At 42.7% G+C, this 19,852-nt stretch overlaps 1 protein-coding gene across 1 annotated transcript; it reads right to left on the bottom strand.

Moving 5' to 3' along the window:
- Positions 1-1,210: 1,210 nt before the first annotated feature.
- LOC310686957 (aldo-keto reductase family 1 member C3-like) lies at positions 1,211-19,341 on the bottom strand. The gene is made up of 9 exons (XM_083461528.1): positions 18,869-19,341; positions 16,457-16,624; positions 15,281-15,397; positions 14,090-14,167; positions 13,738-13,860; positions 8,303-8,412; positions 3,359-3,524; positions 2,612-2,694; positions 1,211-1,497 (listed from the first exon to the last, which is right to left on the bottom strand). Exons 1-9 carry the CDS (start codon positions 18,953-18,955, stop codon positions 1,455-1,457), a joined length of 975 nt encoding a protein of 324 aa, XP_083317654.1. The 5' UTR covers positions 18,956-19,341; the 3' UTR covers positions 1,211-1,454.
- Positions 19,342-19,852: the final 511 nt, after the last annotated feature.

The following is a 19,852-nucleotide window of genomic DNA, read 5'->3' as shown; positions in this document are numbered from 1 at the left end:
ATGCTGGGAATGGGAGCTTTGTGATGGGTAAACTACAGTTCCCAGAATTCTTTTCGAGGGGTCATGTGCTTTAAAAGTGCTCCAGATCATAGCATCATAGAAATGTGGACTTGGAAGGGACAGTGAGGATCATCTATTTCAACCCCTTGCAATGCAGGAATCTTTTGCCCAACGTGGGGCTCAAACCCACAACGCTGAGATTAGAGTCTCATGCTGTACCAACTGAGCTGTCCCTCAGGGTGTGTTTGTTACACAGGCATCTTCTGGTTTGGAGTAACAGCATCAGAATGCAAAGGATAAAGGATGTGGAATGTGGCGCCGTGTGCACAGTGCGAAAAACACGTATGCTCAGAAACAAAATAATAAATGAAATATATGGAGGCATCTGTTAACCCAATGAAGCTGGGTGTTCTGAGTGGAACATGGCGCCGTGTGCACAACTCTCAGCCTGAATGCAGATTAAAAGGAAGAGTGTCCACAGACTCAGCCTTTACTGGAGGGTTCAGGTTACGCAAAGCAGGGGCTGAGTGGGAGACAGCAAGTAGCAACAAATGATTTCAGCAAGGTCATTTTGAATATTGTTACAGATTCCAGAGGATAAAATGCATGTGTATAACATGGCCAGAAGTCATTTCAGGTCAAGCTGGCAGACAATTGAAACCCAGTTCTCTTTCCTCCTCACAGCCAGCCATGGTCATTCCTGCCCAGCCCTTCCTCAGAAGTGGAAGCAGCAACTTTGTAACTTAGAAGTTTCCCCTCGTGTCCTCCTTCCCACAGACATCTGGTTGGCCACTGGGAAAACAAGTTGCTGGACTAGATGGGCCACTGGCCTGATTCAGCAGGCTCTTCTTATTTTCTGAAGTTATTTCAAATCATCTTGGCAATAAATCTCAGGCTATGCAGCTGCTTCTTTTTATGAATGTTAATCCTCCCCCCTTGTGCTATTTTCAATATACGACTCAACCCCTTGTAAGTGCTATTTGACACATTAGGAGAACTAGGGATGGAGGAGGAGTTCAATTTTCTTCACATTTTAATGTGAAACTACACAGCTCACGTTTCTTGAACCAATATACAAATCGAAATGCAGTTATCCTGAGAAAGTGGCAATTCTCTGAATTTTGTGATGCAGTTGTTCAGGTACAGAACCATTACAAAAATGCATATGGTGGGGGTAAAGTATGCATTAAAGAGCATACATAATCGAAAACACCATGCAAACATGCTTTATTTTAGCCAAAAGTGCAAAGAAAAATGCGTATGGTAGGAGAAATCTGCAATGATGAATTTTCAAGAGATTTTCTTTTCATCCCAAACTGATATGGAGATTTCAGGAACTGAAGAGTGGAAAATGAGATGCTGGGAGGAACTGATATTGAGAGATTTGCCCAGTGTTTTCCATGAAAAAGGACCCAGGTTCACAAGGGGATAAATTGGAGATGGGAGACAGGTCCTTATTCCACATCTGGCGGGTAATACTGTGGGTGACCACCAAATCTGAAACAAAAGAAAATAGAGTCAACACTCAGGGCGGGGAAGATGCACAAGCAACAAAAATTGATCTGTTGCCAGCCATTGCCTCATGAGACCATTTCACACAGTGCATTGTAAGCTCCCCAATTTTGCCATCAAATGCCCGCTCTGCTGAAAATCTGGGAGGCTGAAAGTCAAAATGGTCCACCATATTGCAATCTAAAACTTGCAATATCGGGATGATCATATGTCTGTCTTCTCACTAGAGATATTAACCCCTAGATGATGAATACAGCCCTGGTTGCTGATCAAAGAGGTACCAAAGGGTTGGGTCAAAGGTCTCCCTCCCCTTCCCCAGTGTCTTTTTGAGACTTTCAGGTAGGGGCAGAAGGACAAATGCTGTTTTGGGAGTCCCTTACTGGCAGTAATGCATGAGGAAGCCATCTCCCCCCCCCCATCAAATGCCCCATGGGAATGTCTGCACATCATTGTATGGCATTGGTCTTAAGGGTATTTGGAAGCCTGGTTTCAAAGCACAGAGCAACTGTTGGGGGATGTCAGGGAACTGCCATCAGCTCAAAGGCGAGAGGTGGAAGGGCAGTTGCATTATAGGGAACCTCCAAAAAATCTGGCAAAGCAGTTTCTCCTCCAGTGAGGAGGAAACCCCAAGCTCCGGTGAAGAGGAGGTCTGCTAGTGGAAAAAGATCCTGAATTGCCATGGGGTAAATTATGGGGAGTTTAGAAGTCCACCACAAACATTACATTTTGTCAGAAACTGGACTTTTTCAAGACTGTCTAGGGCCAAAAACTACTGGAATAGCTCGGTTGGTAAAGGATGGAACTCTTGATCTCCGGGCCATGGGTGTGAGCCTCATGCTGGGCAAAAGATTCCTGCATTGCAGGGGGCTGGACTAGATGACCCCCGTGCCCCTTCCAACTCTACAATTCTATGACAGGGACACTTGTCTATATGCTTTGGTACACAGTATCCACAGTAATTGCTTCTATAATTTCACCTAATTTTCTATGAAGAGAAGAGATGGATGCCAGATATTTTCTTCCTTTTGCTCTCACAGTATGAATTCTTGCGTGAAGCACTTTTATGTATTCATATGCATACTATTTAAATATGACTTACGCTTCCTCTTTTAAATAGCTGAGGTTTTTGTGAAGGCCATCAATGGATTTCATATCCTCCTCAGACAGCTGGAAAGTAAGTGCCTGTCAGGGGGAGAAAAATAATAATCCTGAGGTGCTTTTTAATCATGCCTTCTTTTTGCACCTCAGAGCTGTGCACCTTTTCCCAGCAACAGAGATACCAAAGCGAACTTTTCTACCACCTTCCAAAGTTGAATTCCTTCATTCGACAGCTTCAGTCCAGATGTCCTCCCATTGAGGGAATTTTATATACATAGTAATGTAGGTTTGCAACAGAACAGGAGTGGAAACTGTGGCCCCCCAGATGTGGATGGACTCCAACTCCCCATCAGTCTCAGCCATCATGACCAATGGTCAGGGATGAGGGAGGTCATAGTCCAGCAAATGTAGTTCAGTACTTCTCCATGCAGTTCATAGCTAAACTACTGAACTTGATCCATGCGAGACAGTGACAGCCACCAACTCAGATGGCTTTAAACATTAGACAAATTCATGGTGGATAAGAATACCAATGGAAGCTAGTCATGATGGTTGCACTCTGACTTCACGGTCTGAGGCAGTGATTCTTCTGAATACCCACTGCTGGAACTCCTCCAACTTCTTGAGTCCCCAAACCAAGATGTGCATCTTCCCTCCCACAGGAGTCATGTGACTCGTGAGATCACAGTGATCAAGTGATGTGCTTTTTCAGTATTTTTTTTTAATGGATTAATATGTACTGCTTTACCTGGATGTCTTCCTCAATTTGCTCTCTGGTGTCGGCCTTCACTAGGACCACTAGGCCGCGCTGCAGTTGGTAGCGAATAGCCACGAGAGCTGGGGTTTTGTTGTACTTCTTGGCGATCGCAACCAACAAAGAGTCTTCAAGCAGGGGAGGAGCGTCTGGATTTAACCTGTTGGAGAGCAATAAGGAGAGAAGGTGTGTTTCTGGTGTCAAGATGCACAAATATACATGCACAAATATAGGATGAGGGGCACTTGGCTTGACAGCAGTATATATGAAAAAGATATAGGGGTCTTTGGAGACCACAAGCTTAACATGAGTCACAGTGTGATGCAGCAGGAAGAGAAGCTAACGCTATTCTAGGCTGCTTCAGCAGACGTATACTGTTCCGATCGAGGAAGTAGGGACGCGGGTGGCGCTGTGGGTTAAACCACAGAGCCTAGGACTTGCCGATCAGAAGGTTGGCGGTTCGAATCCCGCTGATGGGGTGAGCTCCTGTTGCTCTGTCCCTGTTCCTGCCAACCTAGCAGTTCAAAAGGACATCAAAGTGCAAGTAGATAAATAGGTACCGCTCCGGTGGGAAGGTAAACGGCGTTTCCGTGCACTGCTCTGGTTCGCCAGAAGCGGCTTAGTCATGCTGGCCACATGACCCAGCAGCCGTACACTGGCTCTCTCGGCCAATAAAGCGAGATGAGTGCCGCAACCCCAGAGTCGGTCACGATTGGACTTAATGCTCAGGGGTCCCTTTACCTTTTTAATTATGCATTGGTCAGACTTCACCTGGAATACTGTGTCAAGTTCTGTACCCCACAGTTTAATAAGGATATTGACAAGTTTTTAGTACAGTGCTCTTCTCCCAATAAATCACAAACTCATACTTTGCATGTGGATCATTCTGTAGCCGAAATGGTAGCATCCATGCACAAAAGAGAGGTCTTTTTCTTTGCTGAATTAGAAACAATATTTGTGTGTGTGGGGGGGTGTGTGCGATGGCGCAACGGCACTTTTTCCCCTGGTGCCGTTGGGCCCGCCCTCACTTAAATATAGTGCACCCACCTCACAGATCACCAATTCCACGAATTCCTACAAACTACCCCAGATTATCTTGTGGGGATTTTCCCTTGTGTGAGGGAAAACTTAATAATTTGGAGTCTCAGGCAGGATTTTGTAAAACAAAGGAAGTTTATGACACAAGTGGGTGAAACATAGGATACTTCAGATTATAATTCTCTTTCACTTCAGTTCTTTCTCAGTTGTTGTACGGCTGTTGCCCCTTAATACAGTATTTTTTGCTCTATAAGACGCACCAGACCACAAGACGCACCTAGTTTTTGGAGGAGGAAAACAAGAAAAAAATTATTTTGAATCTCAGAAGCCAGAACAGCAAGAGGGATCGCTGCGCAGTGAAAGCAGCAATCCCTCGGGGGCCACTAGGGGCGCATTGGAAGATGGCAGACAATAACATCTCTCTGACCCACACGAGGTAATTAAGAGGCTGTGATGGGAGTATGCAGCCTCTCTGTCCCCCCAAGGAGATGGGGGGAATGCCCTTGCCTGATGTGCCCTTATATATCACCCCCGAACTCGAAGGGGTGGAGGCACTAGGCAGAAAGCCCTTGTGTGGACTTCGGCTCTCCTGGACGCTGTCTCTGATTCGCGCCTCTAGCTGCAGCAACTTCAAAAGAAACAATTAGAAAGAAGCAAATGCACATATTTCAAGGAAGAATGGGGAGTAAAAGACTGCTAATTGAGATCTCTGATAAAGAAGACGGGTCGGATAAACAGAAATATATCATGAGAAGACACACCAAGGCTCGGTATGTCAGCAACGGGACTGGATGGGGGGGGGGACTTTCCATTCTTTCTTTATGTGATTAACCAATAATCCCCCCCCACACAAATCAGAAATGCCATTTAAATGACCTAAGCTGGATGATTTAAGACTGTGTGGAGATAATTTTTAACCAAAAACATGTTTTAAGGAGATCATGGAAAGTACAAGAGCTTTGGGATGACGCAGTAAAAAGCAGAGTCGCCATTTTGGCAAGTTCTGTCGAAAGACTTATGTCTGGGAGGGGGAATGCATTTGTTTTCATACAGCGGACGAACCCCCTCAGAGGACAGAAAGAAGGCGACAGATTTGTGAAGATTAATGATGGAAAGAGAGCTTTTATTTATGGAAGTGATGATACATGGAAACCATCTTGATAAGGTTATTGGATGAACGGAAAAATTCACACAGGATTACAATTTGTGTTTACCTGCTTAAGGAGATTATCAGAAGAGATCACAAAGAAAAAAGAAAAAATTATGAAAATAATAAGAGGAGATGTGGAAACAGCAAGATAGGACTGAATAGAATTGTGAACACTATTTGGACAGATTTGTGGACATTAATGCAGCAGCAAGAAGATGATTGGAATCCCCTTTGGAACTTGAAATATGGGTACCCCCAGCAAAAAATTAAAATTCGGCTTTGTAATTTGGAGTTTATGTGATGTGATTTGATTGGTCGGTTAATTAAAATTATTAAAGAAAAAAAAGAAAGCAGCAATCCCTCTTGCTGTTCTAGCTTCTGGGATACAGTGGTGCCTCGCAAGACGAAATTAATTTGTTCCGCAAGTTTTTTCTTCTTGCGAGTTTTTCGTCTTGCGAAGCACGGTTTCCCATAGGAATGCATTGAAAATCAATTAATGCGTTCCTAGGGAAACCGCTTGCCAGGCTGGCGGTGCGGAGAAGGGCTTTTCTCCCCACCGCAAGCCTTCAGGACAGGTACGGGAACAGAGGGGAAGGCGCGCAGCGCTTTCCCTCTGTTCCCGGGGCTTGCGTGGGAGGAGGGTTTTTCCTCCCCACCGCCAACATTCAGAACAGCATTCTGAATGTTGGCGGTGGGAAGGAAAACCCTCCTCCCACCCCAAGTCTTCAGGAAAGCCATTCCGATGCCGGGCGGCGGGAGGAGGCGTTCCCCCCTGCCCGGCATCGGAGCTTCGTTCCGATGCCGGGCGGCGGGAGGAGGCGTTCCCCGCCCCGCCGCCCAGACGCTGCGCTTCCCCGCTGTCCTGGAGATTTCCCTATGGGCTGTCGTCTTGCGAAGCAAGCCCATAGGGAAATTCGTTTTGCGAAGCGCCTCCAAAACGGAAACCCTTTCGTCTAGCGGGTTTTCCGTCTTGCGAGGCGTTCGTCTTGCGGGGTACCACTGTAGTTGCGCAGCCTGCATTCGCTCCATAAGACGCACACACATTTCCCCTTACTTTTTAGGAGGGAAAAAGTGAGTCGTATAGAGCAAAAATACGGTACTTTGGTTCTTTAAAAAGGTGGTACTTCCTGTCAGTTACACACCCCTTAGACAACCCTACTCCTGAGGTACTCTAAGTAACAGACCCAAGGGATCTCCATAGCCCTCTTAACTGGTTTGGGAGTGTTCTCTTTTTGTAGAAGAATCTCTCCCCTCCTGACTGGAAAGAGTCCAAAGTGGGCTGTCTTTTCCCAGCTTCTACTTCTCCCGGCTCAGCTTCAGCCTCCCAGTTAATTCCTGGCCTATTACTCTTACAGGACACCACACACTGTCCTTCACACTAAGCTCAGAGACTCCTTTCTCTAGCTTGTGATATATTCCTCAGAGTGGATGTTTCCACCCAGAAGCAACTCTCTCTGCCTCCCTCCCTATTCTCCCAACGTACCAAACTGTCTCTCCAAATCCTCTCCTTTTCAACTCCCCTTCCTGGAACCACAGCCAAAAAGAAAAAGAAAAGACTTGGGGACCCAACCTGTCCAGCAGAACAAACTTTTCCGTCACAGAGGTACCTAAGGAGGGAAAGAAAGTCCCAAAGAATCCTGTGTGCCTGCTGGAGAGCTGAGATGGAAAAGAGGGAGGGAGTTCAAATGAAATTGTCAGGGAACTGCCATCGGAGCCAGAGGGAGAGGGAGGAGTCCAGAGGGATTCCGGAGAGCGTCCCGGGAGGGAGAGAAGCAGCCCATCTTATGGGGAAGGAAATCAGCGTAGCACCAGTGGAGAAGGGGGGGCAGATGGGGGAATCGGTGAGGTGGCTCCGTGACTCTTCGCCGGAGACCAGCGGGGAGAGCACTGGCCCTCCGCTGCCCACACCCTCCTTGCGCAGAAGGCTTCTGCACAGGGAGAGTAGGCGGCGACAAGGCGTCAAAGAACTTTTATGCTGGAAGAAGTTCAAGAAACGCCCACTGACGGATTCTGCCAGTGATTGAGACAGCCATGGGTGAATGGCTGTCCGGACAGTGAGAGTTCACCCAGGTAACCCAGCCAGTGGTGGTGCCGATTTACGCACGAGCAACCCCTAGAACCATTACAGAAATGGAGGATCCTGGAAGAATGCACAGCTCATTGTCTTGAAGGAGAACTCAATATTTGTTGCTGGTCCCACTTGTTAAAAATAAGCATTGAAGTGGCTTCCAATATAGTTAAAAACAACACAATTCAAAATTCTGAGACACACAAAACAAGCTATGTAAAAAGAGAAATGCTATAATTATTTAAATGCAAGGCCGGGCGCAGGGCCCTTTCATTCCTGCCATTCTACTGCTTAAAGCACCATTAAAGATAATATATATATGATTTAAAAACAGCACAAAATTTCAGAAGCAGAAATTATTAAATAGCCCCCTGCCTGTAACATTGAAAAACATATGTTTGGGAGAAGTCAATCAGCTATATATAAAAAACACATCAGCAATGGGAAGGTTTCTGAGAATGTCTAAAATGGGAGGGGAAGAGTTTTGTAAATCTCTCTCTAGAATGAGTTCCCCTATTGTGGGGCCACTACAGAAAAGGCCCTGGTGCTGGTATCCACAATGAGGATCTTTATTAACTGTGGGGCCAAGAGTACAACCTTCAGAGCTGATCTGGATGCTGGGGAATAGTGGGTATAGATGGTGCCTGAGGTGGTCCCCAAACAGTTTGACTTCATCTCTTACCATCTTGGGTCCCTTTGGGATCCCAGGACACTATATCCTTCCAGGAGGATATTGTTTGACTTGCAGAAGGCCAGCAGCTTGCTTTGGTTCCGATAAGGATGGCATTCAACCTGCAGATTCAGAATCCCCCAACACAGCCCCGAAGTGAGAATTCAGATGAAAGAAAGAATACCGTGAAATAAAAGAAAGACAGAAAAGCAGAACCATGCTATTATTTCTTGAAAAATCCAGCTGTTACCATTCTTAAAGTGTGTTGCATTATTAATTATTATTATTATTATTATTATTATTATTATTATTTTATACATTTTCCTTCATAAACAACAATAAACAACAAATACTAACCTAAATTACACAACATAATCTAGCCTAAATTTCCATTACAATCTTTCAAAGAATTACAACATCTTATTAATGTCTCTATTATATACGCATGTTGACCTCCCTCCCTCCCGATTTCGGGCTTCTTAATAAGTCTTCCTTTTCTGCAGTTTCGTAGTTATAACTGAACACATCGTAAGATTTATGTAATACCCGCTGTGGTTTTTAAATTTCTAAAATTTCCTTCAATGTATGTTATGAATTTACTCCAATCACTAATTAACTTTGTACCTTTTTGGAATCTAATTTTTTTGTGTCATTTTTGCTAGTTCAACATATTCAAATAATTTTATTTGCCAATCTTTAATAGTTGGGATATCTGGGTTCTTCCATTTTTGTGCTATTAAAATCCTGGCTGCTACTGTCGTATATTGGAATAGTGTCTGATCTTCTTTTTTAATTTCGTCCCCAATTATTCCCAATAGGAAGGCTTCTGGTTTTTTAGAGAAAGTGTATTTAAATATTTTTTTTAATGCATTATATATGAGTTCCCAATTTTTTTTTTTATTTTTTCACAGGTCCACCACATATGGTAGAAGCTCCCTTCTTTAGTCTTACATTTCCAGCAGATTTTATTTCCGGTTTTATACATTTTCTCTAGTTTCACCGGTGTGATGTACCACCTATACATCATTTTTTCCATGTTTTCTCTAAGTGTAGTACAGGCTGTGAATTTCATTCCTTTGTTCCATAATTTCACCCAGTTATCGTATTCTATGTTATGACCAAGGTCCATAGCTCATTTTACCATTACCTCTTTTATCTCTTCGTCTTTGGTGTCCCATTCTAACAAAAAGTTGTACATTTTAGATAGGGGTTTGGTTTTATTTTCTAATATTTCTATCTGGTATTTAGATTTTTTTTCATTCATCCCTATCTTTTTATCTTCGTTCCATAACACATTTATTTGGTGATATTGCAACCAGCCTGTAAGTCTATCTTTTAATTCTTCATATGCTCTTAATTTCCATCCATTTTCTGTTCTTATCAATAAATCTTCATAGGTCATTCTTTCCCCTTCCATATTTGCTTTTTTAGTTGTTAAAATGTCGATTGGTGATAACCACCAGGGTGTCTTCCTTTCCAAAAGTTTTTTATTTCTCTCCCAAACTTCATATATTGGACCTCTGATGATATGATTTGAGAATCCTTTGTGCACCTTTTCTTTATTGAGCCACAAATATGCGTCCCATCCAAATCGATTGTTGAAACCTTCTAAATCCAGCAAGTCAGTATCTTCTAGGTTAATCCACTCCCTGATCCAGCAAAGGCAAGAGGGCTTCGAAATATAATTTTAAATTTGGCACTCCAAATCCCCCTCTCTCCCTCCGATCCGTGAGTAATTTAAATTTAATTCTCGGCCTTTTTCCTTGCCAAATAAATTTCGAAAGAGTCTTTTGCCAATCTTTGAATATTGAGGAACCTTTGATCACGGGAATGTTTTGAAACAAGAACAGCATTTTTGGGAGTATGTTCATCTTAATTGCTGCCATTCTTCCTGACCACGAAAGTTTTACTCTGTTCCACGTATCTAAATCCTTTTTGATCTCTTTCCAGGTTGTAATATAATTATAACCAATTAAATTTATATTTTTCATAGTAATCCAGATTCCCAAATATTTTACCTTCTTCACTTCTTTAATTCCACTTTGTAACTCTAATTTTTCTCTTACATTTTCTTCCAGGTTTTTCGTCATCAATTTAGTCTTTATTTTGTTTAACTTAAACCCGGCAAGTTTGCCGAATTCCTCTAGTTGTTCCAGGGCTTTACTAACGCTTTTTTGCGGTTCCTCTAATGTCAGCACCAGGTCGTCTGCGTACGCTTTCAATTTATATTCCTTAACACCAACTTTGATTCCTCTTATTTCCGATGTTGTTCTTATTTTATTTGCAATTACTTCTAACACCATTATGAATAAAAGCAGAGATAGAGGGCATCCCTGTCTTGTTCCTTTCTCAATTTTAAATGAGTCCGTTAGGTTATTGTTAATTATCAATTTAGCCGATTGATTCGAATAAATCGCTTTTATACCTTCCATGAATGCGCCTTCTATCCCCGCTTTCTCCATACATTTTAATAAGAACTCCCACGATACATTATCAAATGCTTTTTCAGCATCAATGAAGATTAGCGCTGCCGGTATTTCATTCTTATATTCCAAGTACTCAATGATATTTATAATGTTCCTTACGTTGTCCTTAAGTTGCCTGTTTGGGAGGAATCTCACTTGATCTTTATGTATAAGATTTGCTAAGCATTTTTTAAGTCTATTTGCCAAAACCTCTGCAAAAATTTTGTAGTTGTTGTTTAATAATGATATAGGTCGGTAATTTTTAATGTTTAATCTGTCTGTGTCGGGTTTAGGTATCGTGATGTGTGCCTCTTTCCAGGTACTTGGTATCTTCCCTCCTCGTAAAATACTGTTTATGATCTCACATAACACTGGGATCAGTTGGTCTTCTAAAACTTTATAATATTTGGCCGACAATCCATCTGGCCCTGGGGCCTTCCCTAATTTCATCTTCTTTATCGCCTCTTGAATTTCTTCTGTTCTTATGGGGTTATTTAGTTGAGTTCTTTCTTCCTCTGTTATGCATTTTCCTCCACAATCTTCTAAATATTTTTCTATTTTAATTATTTCCTCGTTCTTTTTTATATAATGTTTCATAAAATTTAAGAAAGTTTTTCTTTATTTCTTTCGGATCTTCTATCATTTGCTCCTCTATTTTTATTGTATTAATCACGTTTTGTTTTTGCCTTCTTAATTGCCATGCTAATAATTTTCCTGTTTTGTTAGCTGATTCAAAAACTTTTTGTTTTATTGATTTTATTCTCCATTCAACCTCTTGATTAATTAATATCGAATACTGTGTCTATAATATTTTAATTACTTGTTTGTTTTGTTCATCTTTAGGATTTGTTAATTTTTTCTCGCATTCTCTTAATTGAGTAAGAACATCCTCTTTCTTTTGTTCTCTCACTTTTCTCCTGAAGTTATTCTGTTGTATTAGCAAGCCTCTTAGGACCGTCTTGCTGGCATCCCAAACCACATCAATACTTGTTTCATTATTTAAATTCAAATTAAAATACTCTTTTAAAGTGGCTTTGGCCTTATCGATAATCTCTTCATTTTCAGATAAGTATTCATTCATTCTCCATCTGAATATACCTTGTGATGCACTTTTTATTTCGAAAACTATCGAGTTATGATCAGAAAGAGTTCTAGGCTGGATTTCGCACTTTGATGTTCTTAGGGATACTTCTCTTGATACCCAGATTTGGTCAATTCTCCCCCAGCTCTCATAAGGTTCAGTATAAAATGTGAATTGTTTTTCCATTGGGTGTTTATGTCTCCAGATGTCTATTAAGTTTAAATTTTCTTCTAAATTGTTAAAGGATCTTGGTAATTTCCCTTGGTTAGGTTTTTTCTTTTTCATGAGTCTATCTACTTCTGGTATCGGCACTCCATTAAAATCTCCCAGTAATATCATTTTGTGGCTCTCTAAATCTATCAATCTTTGTTCCAACTTCTTAAAGAATTCTACTTTGTTTGTATTTGGGGCGTAAATGGTTATCACATTAAATTTTTCACCCTGGTAATTGATTTGTATCCCCAGAATTCTTCCTTCATCATCTTTACAAATTAGCTTGGGTTCCCATTTTTACAAATTAGCTTGGGTTCCTTTTTCAAGTTGCATTTTCTACAGATCAGTTTCATTTGTTGTGAGACATTAGTGTTACACACAGTGTGAGGTTGGGAAGAAAAGACAGGGAAAGAGGGGAGTGGGGAGTGGGATGGGGTTAGGTGGCAAAGTTTCTATTTAAGGGAGCAGTTTTATCTCATATGTAAGGAAGTAATGGTATAGTTTTCAGTAATCCTCCCTGTGTAAATGCATCTTGTATGTGAAAAGTGTCTTTTCTTCAAATCACCACTGTGGCTCAGCAATGGCGGAAAGTATGGGGGAGGGAACGCAAGAACTAATTGTCTGGGGTGTGTGTATTCCCAACCCTTTTTCCCCTCTACTGCCATATATGAATTGGATAGTGCATCAAGGTTGGGCAGAGGGTACAAAGAAGCCATGATTGAAGTGGGGCTATCTGGACCACTGTCTCTGTGGTACGGGGAGATTACGGCTGCACACATCTCATTGTCAGTCCATCACTCCTGCTTAGCTACCAGATTGCATGCCTTGGACTAGCGTGCTCTGGTCTCATTTGGTTACATGATATACACCAGTGCCCAAGTGAATCGGGGCTGCTTGGGTGCAACAGCATTGCCCAGATGCCTAACTCAAAGGCCCTTCTCTCCCAACTTGAGAACTTCCAGAGTCCCCACAAGAGGCTGTGTGGGCCCTGACTGTTAGGATTCTTGCCCTGTGCTTGCAGTCATGGGATTGGTTTTATCACATGACGGTGTGTGTTTCCATTCCACAGTGTGGGAAGTGACGGAGATGGAATGTTTCGTATTACATGTACTGTGTTCCGTGATGTAGGACTATTGTCCTTTGTTCTCTCTCTCTGCTGTTTGATGCTGATGAAGACGGAGCTGAGTCAGAATGCTCTGAGTGCATGATATGTTAATAAAGTAGTTTAGCCAAAATGCTGCGCTGCTGAGTCTGTCACGCGAAATGCTAACACTCTGCTGTTCCTAAGCGTGCTGATGCCTCTTGGTATCAGTCTCTGTGATGTTTGGGCTGGAGAAAGCTCTTGAAGCTCCCGAACGACTGACCAGAAGGGAGAGAACATGCCACTGACTGCTTGCAGACCTCCTTCTACCTGAGATGCCTGTTTCAAACATTATGGACTTCTCCACACTTCCTTTTGTCTGAGGATTCAGAAGTCTTGATTAAATGAGAACCCATTACTGGTTCCAGGAATTTAGGGGAGTCTACCCCAAAAATGTGACTGGATCTGCAACCTTATAGCCTTAAGCAAGTTTTTTCAGGGAATTGCTGTGTTCATCCAAACAAAGGTCCTCTCACAAAAGAGCTTAAATAAAGAAGCTTTCAGCCATTCTTGGAACAAACCACTAAAAAAAGCAATCACACTTGACCTGGTTTATCACTGGCTTGTATTTCAATCCTGGCTTGTTCAGGATCATTTCCAGCTGCTTACGGGTGAAGTTGGACACTCCGATGGACCTCACCAAGCCGGCATCTTTGCACGCCTCCATTGCCTGGCAAAGAAAACACAACATGTTTGTTGAGTGGTGTTTGTTGAATAGCTGGAACCACTCTCCCCCCCCCCCCCCAAGATTAAGATTCGAGGCTAACTCATATATTCCCAAGAGTGTGCAATAATTCACCAGCTCTCATAGGAGCCATTGTGTGAGCCATTGTTCTGGAGATGCCTCCTCTGGTGGAAGGCTACTGTGCTCTGTATCTGAATGACTCAAGGGCACCTACCTCCCATGTCTGCCGAAGATCCACGTTGTCAACAATCATTTTTTTGTCTTCTCCCATGGGAAATAAATCTGGTCCAGGCTGGAAAAGAAGGAGGCAGAGGGAATGAGTGCATTTCAGGCCTAGAAGTTCTCTTATCTCTGCAGTATTATCTAATACTAATGGACAGTGATAGAAAAAAGGGAATGAAACATGCAGTGGCCAATATCACAATGCAGGGATCTGTGGGAAACCCAAATCACAAGCTCCACATTTCACATTCTTGTTTATTCAAGAGGGATAAAGTGTTACTTTATCCAGGAAAAAATACTTATGGTTAAATATTAGGTAAAGGTAAAGGTAAAGGTTAAGGACCCCTAGACAGTCAAAGGTGACTATGGGGTTATGGCGCTCATCTCGCTTCCAGACCAAGATAGCTGGCATTTATCCTCAGACAGCTTTCCGGGTCATGTGGCCAGCATGACTAAACCTCTTCTGGTGCAACGGAATACCGTGACGGAAACCAGAGTGCATGGAAACACCATTTACTTTCCTGCCGCAACAGTACTCATTTATCTAACATTTTCCTAACTGCTAGGTTGGCAGAAGCTGGGACAGAGCAATGGGAGGTCACCCCATTGCAGGGATTTGAACCACTGACCTTCTGATTGGCAAGCCCAAGAACTACATCTCCACCAGCATCCCCCAGTTGCAATATTAACTCGGTATTGTCTCTTTTAACCCAGGGTTGGGAATCAGTGGATCTCCAGGCTTTGCTGGCCTCCAAGTCCCATCAGCTGCAGCCAGCAAGTACGATAGGAGTTGCAATTGAGCAACATCTGGAAGGCCACAGGTTCCCCAAACATGGTTTAATTCTTTCTGTGCCCCATAAAACAAACTGTCTTCTCTCTCTGCACCGGTCTGTCTCCCCATCTCTCCAACCCCTTTTTTCTTCCCTTGCCCCCTCACCAAGTCCTGCTCTGCACATGATTTCTTTCATATGATGCCCATGTAGTTAATGTCATCAGTATATGCAGATGTTTTCTTTAACTGGCATGGTTTCCCCCCCAAAATCTGGGAGCGATCATTCCTTGATTAAGATATGTTCTAGCAGAGCAATGTTCCTTCAGGGAATCAAATATTTTTAGTAGGCTGCCCCCCCCCAATTCAAATATTGTATTCAATACTTGCATTATGACATCAATAATCATTTACCTTCATAGAATACGGATTGTGCATTAAGAACAGATCCATGTAGTCAAACTGGAGTTTCTTCAGGGATTCTTCTAAGCATTTCCGAACCAGCTCTGGGCGGTGGAAGGTACTCCAAAGCTGTCAAAAATATAAAGAGATTTATATTTTCACACAGCCATAGAGTTGTTGGGTCTCGGGACCATATAGCTGTAGCAGATGACTATTCTGGTATGCACAGTGTTAAGGACACACTCAAATATTGTTCTGAAGAGTATTTTGAATTGCAGTGGTGAGGTAAATAATTTTAAAGTCATCATTGCTAATAAATAGTATTTTTACCATTTATTTATGAAATATATATATTGCCCTTCATCAAAAGATCTTGGAGCAGTTCACAAGATAAAAGCACAAATAAGTCGTCAAAACAGAAGCAACAACGCAGGAATCCCTCCTTCCAATAACCAGCGGCGTAGGAAGCTGCTCGGAGAGATGTGTGGATCAGGCGTGCTGCAGGCCCCACGGTGAATGCTGCCTGGGATTTTGTCACCCCCGTCAGTGGTGACACCTGGGGTGGTCTGCACCCACTGCACCCCCCCTTCCTCCGCCCCTGGCAAAAACATATTCAAAAAGGCTATACAATATTAATAAGCCCAAGGCCTGGTCAAAGAGGAACATATTCGCCTGGTGCCTAGAGGTGTATAATGAGCCTTCCTGCAGAGAGCACTCCCCAAATGGGGAGCCATGCAGAAAAGGCCCCGTTCTTGTTTTGCTTCCCTCTGAGCCTCACATGGAGGAGGCACACAAAGCAGAGCCTCAGAGGATGAACACAGAATCTGGGTAGGTTTATATACGGAGAGGCATTTTGCTCTGATTTTGTTAAATAATGACTGTGAAATATGTAATTGCATCATGATGCAGGCACTATATTTTACAGTGGTACCTCGGGTTACGGACACCTCGGGTTACAAACACTTTGGGTTACAGACTCTGCTAACCCGGAAGTAGTACCTCGGGTTAAGAACTTTACCTCAAGATGAGAACAAAAATCGCGCACCAGTGGCGCGTTGGCAGTGGGAGGCCCCATTTGCTAAATTGGTACCTTTAGGTTAAGAACGGACCTCCAGAATGAATTAAGTACGTAACCAGAGGTACCACTGGTACCACTCTTTTTTTTAAAAAAATGCCAAACTCACTCACTTTTCCAGTGTAGAAAATGTCTTCCCTTTTTATTGTACCGTCTGCAATCTTCGCACGAACGGCCCGCCCAACGTGCTCCTCTGTCTGGTATACATATGCACTATCAATATGACGGAAGCCGAATTCTATTGCTATCTTTGCAGCCTCCTCACACTTACTTTTTGGAACCTGCCGGTTGAAAAAGTGAAAAGGTTAGTCAAGGTCTCTGCTTCAGTGGGGAAATTAATATCAGAGGGTACCTGTAAGTAACACTGAGTATCGGTGAACATTTTCAGACTAGACCTGAGTCTCAGGGACTCAGCTAGGCTGGCCCTAAACACATTAAATGAAAAGAAAGAAAAAGCGTAAAGAAAAAGCAATTTATGTATACAGTATGTGTTGCATGTGCGATATAACATTGTGCCACCAGATGGCGAAATGGAGTCTTGTTTTTCTCTACCTGTTTTCCCTGTTTAAATTTACAGCACTTTATACTGAAATGCTTCTTTGATGTGTCTAGATCCATCCCTGCTGATGCCTGGGTCCTCTCGTGGGATCTCTTTCATGAGGCAAGGTGGCTCTGACCAGCAATGACAACAGGGCTCCAATCAAAGTTGCAAGGTGGTGAGTTGCCATTTTAATTTCCCACAATCCCTCTGCCAGCACACACCAAGGCACTATGGGAAATTAAAACGGGTGCTCCCAGATAGCTGCCAGGTGGGAAACAGGATGAAATCTTATCTTGCGTTCGTGGTATATGTTAGAATGGGGTTTTGGCTCTATGCCTGAATTCCTTCTAACTCTGGATACAAGAAGGAACCAATTGCTGGAATAGATATGCAAGTTTCTTGGCAATGGCCCCTAAGTATGGAAGGTTAAGGTAATAAATGAAGCAGCTCAGCGCCAGAGGGGGAATGGGTGGGTAGTTAGAAAGACTAGGGTGTGTGTGTGAGAGAGATCCAGGAGTTGGAAGCAGAAGGCAGGCTGGGCAGCTGAGAGATGGAGCCAAGCCTGATTTCTGCTGGAATCCAAGGCTATGGCCATGGGAGAAGCAAGTTAATGATGTGAAACCCTCCTTGTTGGCATCTGTCTGTCTCAAGACATAATGGAGTGTGCCTCTGGGGGAAAGTAAAAATTGCTGTTTTAGCAGCACCAAAGTGACTTCCCTGGGGTGCAAGCCTGTGCAGTCAGTATGGAGGTCCTGGGCTGCCCAGATGAAAAGGCCTCTTTCTCATCCTCTCTGATGTGATCCAAAGGAATGCAGAGTAATACATTTGGCACCAGCTTGGCTGCAGGTGTTGCCAGAAGGAGGCATGCAATGCACCACCCAACCTCTTAGGAACTCCAGCCCAGATTTGTGTAGGGTTTACTCCTTTTCTTCTCCTGAAGATATCCCACAAGGCAGCAGAGGTTCAAGAGCAGAGTTTTCCTTCTCCTAGATAGGCTACCTCCCTAGCTGAATGAGCCCCATCTGCCCCTCATTTCCCTCTACGGCCCATACAGAAACCGCCTTCTTGACCGTTGGATCCACTAGTAATCGCATCTGTTCAGTCTGCCAGAGCCTCTCTTCACATGCAGGATTGAAAATGAGCAATCAATGAATTCATCAGTTAGTTATTTTGGTTCAAACTGTGGAACACTGTTGAGACATAAAGTTTGTAGAATGCTTTTTAAAAATTGGTTAAAATGTTTGTGAAATTGGAAAAATATCCAAGAAAGGATTGAGAAAGTCTCTTGGTCAGCAGGTATCTCTTTGTATAAAATAGATTCTGCCCCTCGCTTTATATGTGAATTGGAAAAATGGAAAAAGGAAAATTGATTTGAGAAACTGAGTGGTTGCTTTTATTTGGAAAATTCATGATATTCCTATAAATTAATTTAATTACAAAACAAGAACGTTCATTGATCCCTTCATTTACGTTGCTGGTGATATGGACCAAATGAAGATGGTTTGGATAAAGAATTGATTCTATATTTATTGTTAGTGTCCAGGATAGCTAGCTAATGGCTGGTAATTTTGGATAATATTGTTACTCCCAACAAAAGTAATAGTGGGCACTTATGGTTCTATAGAAATATTTTTTAAAATATCACTAGAAAATTTGCACTGGGTACTTTGAACCCTGTAGAAATTCACACTGGAAACTGTTTCTCAGCTACAAACCATCCAAGTCTTGCACAAAACATTATTTGCTCCTGTTTCTGCTGACTCAGGACCCTTGTTGAATGAGAAGCAGAGCTTTATGTGCTGCAAGGGACCTGTTGCATTCTTGGCTGCGGTGACCTAAGAAGTTCTCATGCACAATTGGCTTCTCAGATCAGGTCAAGTATCCCATGCGGTGCTTTGCAATGGATGAAGCACCCAGCAGCTGGCAGGCATTTTGCTCTTCAAAAACAAGTTACAACAATCTGAGAGTTAAATGTTTTACTTACAGTGTCCGGAGTATATGTTCCAAACCCCAATACAGGGATTTTGTTCCCATCATTCATTGTAATGCCACGGTCTTTGCTAAGTGCCATTTCCTGCTTCTGTGCTTGTTCAGTTCTTGGCTGCAGGCTGAAATTGATCAACACTCTTGTGGCGAAAGGAAAAACTCGAGTGAGAAAAATGTAGTTCGTGTTTCCAATAAAATGTCTTTTGTTGGCATGATAGGAGGGAGTGCTTAAATACGCCGAACAAATGAGAGAGAAGGGCGGGGAAACCTATGGCCAACTTTATCAGTTAATTTTCAGCAGAATGTCCTTTGATGCCCCACAATTTTCATTGTTGACTCAGCAGCATTGCTTTCACAGGATAAATAACCTATGACCAACTTTTTATCAGTAACTTTCAGCAGAATGCCCCTTGCTACACCAGCAGTTTCATTGTGGACTAAGCAGCATTGTTTTCACAGGATAAAAAATAGCTGTCTTCTTCTTCTCCTTCTTCTTCTTCTTCTTCTTCTTCTTCTTCTTCTTCTTCTTCTTCTTCTTCTTCTTCTTCTTCTTCTTCTTCTTCCTGTTCCAATAAAGGAATGCAGAGGCCGACTGCAATCTTTGATCAAGAAGCTTCACCTCTTTCTTTGATCAGTAAATGTTAGACATAGGAAAACCAAGCCGAAGAGCTAGGCAGACCTTTTCTTCAGGCTGTAGTATTGAAACGAAAAGCTCCAAAACAAAATAATAAATGAAACATGTGGAGGCATCTGTTAACCCAATGAGGCTGGGTATTCTGAGTGCCATTGAACACACAAAGGATGTAAGGAAGGAAAGGAGCATCCAAATAAGATCCCAAACTGCCTCTGGCTGTGTACTCTTTGCCAGCACATGTAAAACACGTTTGATGTGCACAACATTCCCCAAAGAATCCTGGGAACTGAGATTTGTTAAAGATGCTGGGAATGGGAGCTTTGTGAGGGGTAAACTACAGTTCCCAGA

This window comes from Podarcis liolepis, assembly GCF_965112155.1.
Source record: "Podarcis liolepis genome assembly, chromosome: 10".
NCBI classification, from domain to species: Eukaryota; Metazoa; Chordata; class Lepidosauria; order Squamata; family Lacertidae; genus Podarcis; species Podarcis liolepis.
Note: the sequence above shows the minus strand (reverse complement) of the source record. Positions and strands in the feature narration are given on the sequence as shown.

Excerpts from the sequence above, each read along its gene's own strand:
- LOC310686957 (XM_083461528.1), bottom strand. The coding sequence starts at position 18,955 with ATGGCACTTAGCAAAGACCGTGGCATTACAATGAATGATGGGAACAAA. Across the intron at positions 14,168-15,280 it reads ACAATCCGTATTCTATGAAG|CCTGGACCAGATTTATTTCC; the intron begins GTAAATGATTAT and ends CTTCTTTTCCAG. Across the intron at positions 2,695-3,358 it reads AAATTGAGGAAGACATCCAG|GCACTTACTTTCCAGCTGTC; the intron begins GTAAAGCAGTAC and ends TCCCCCTGACAG.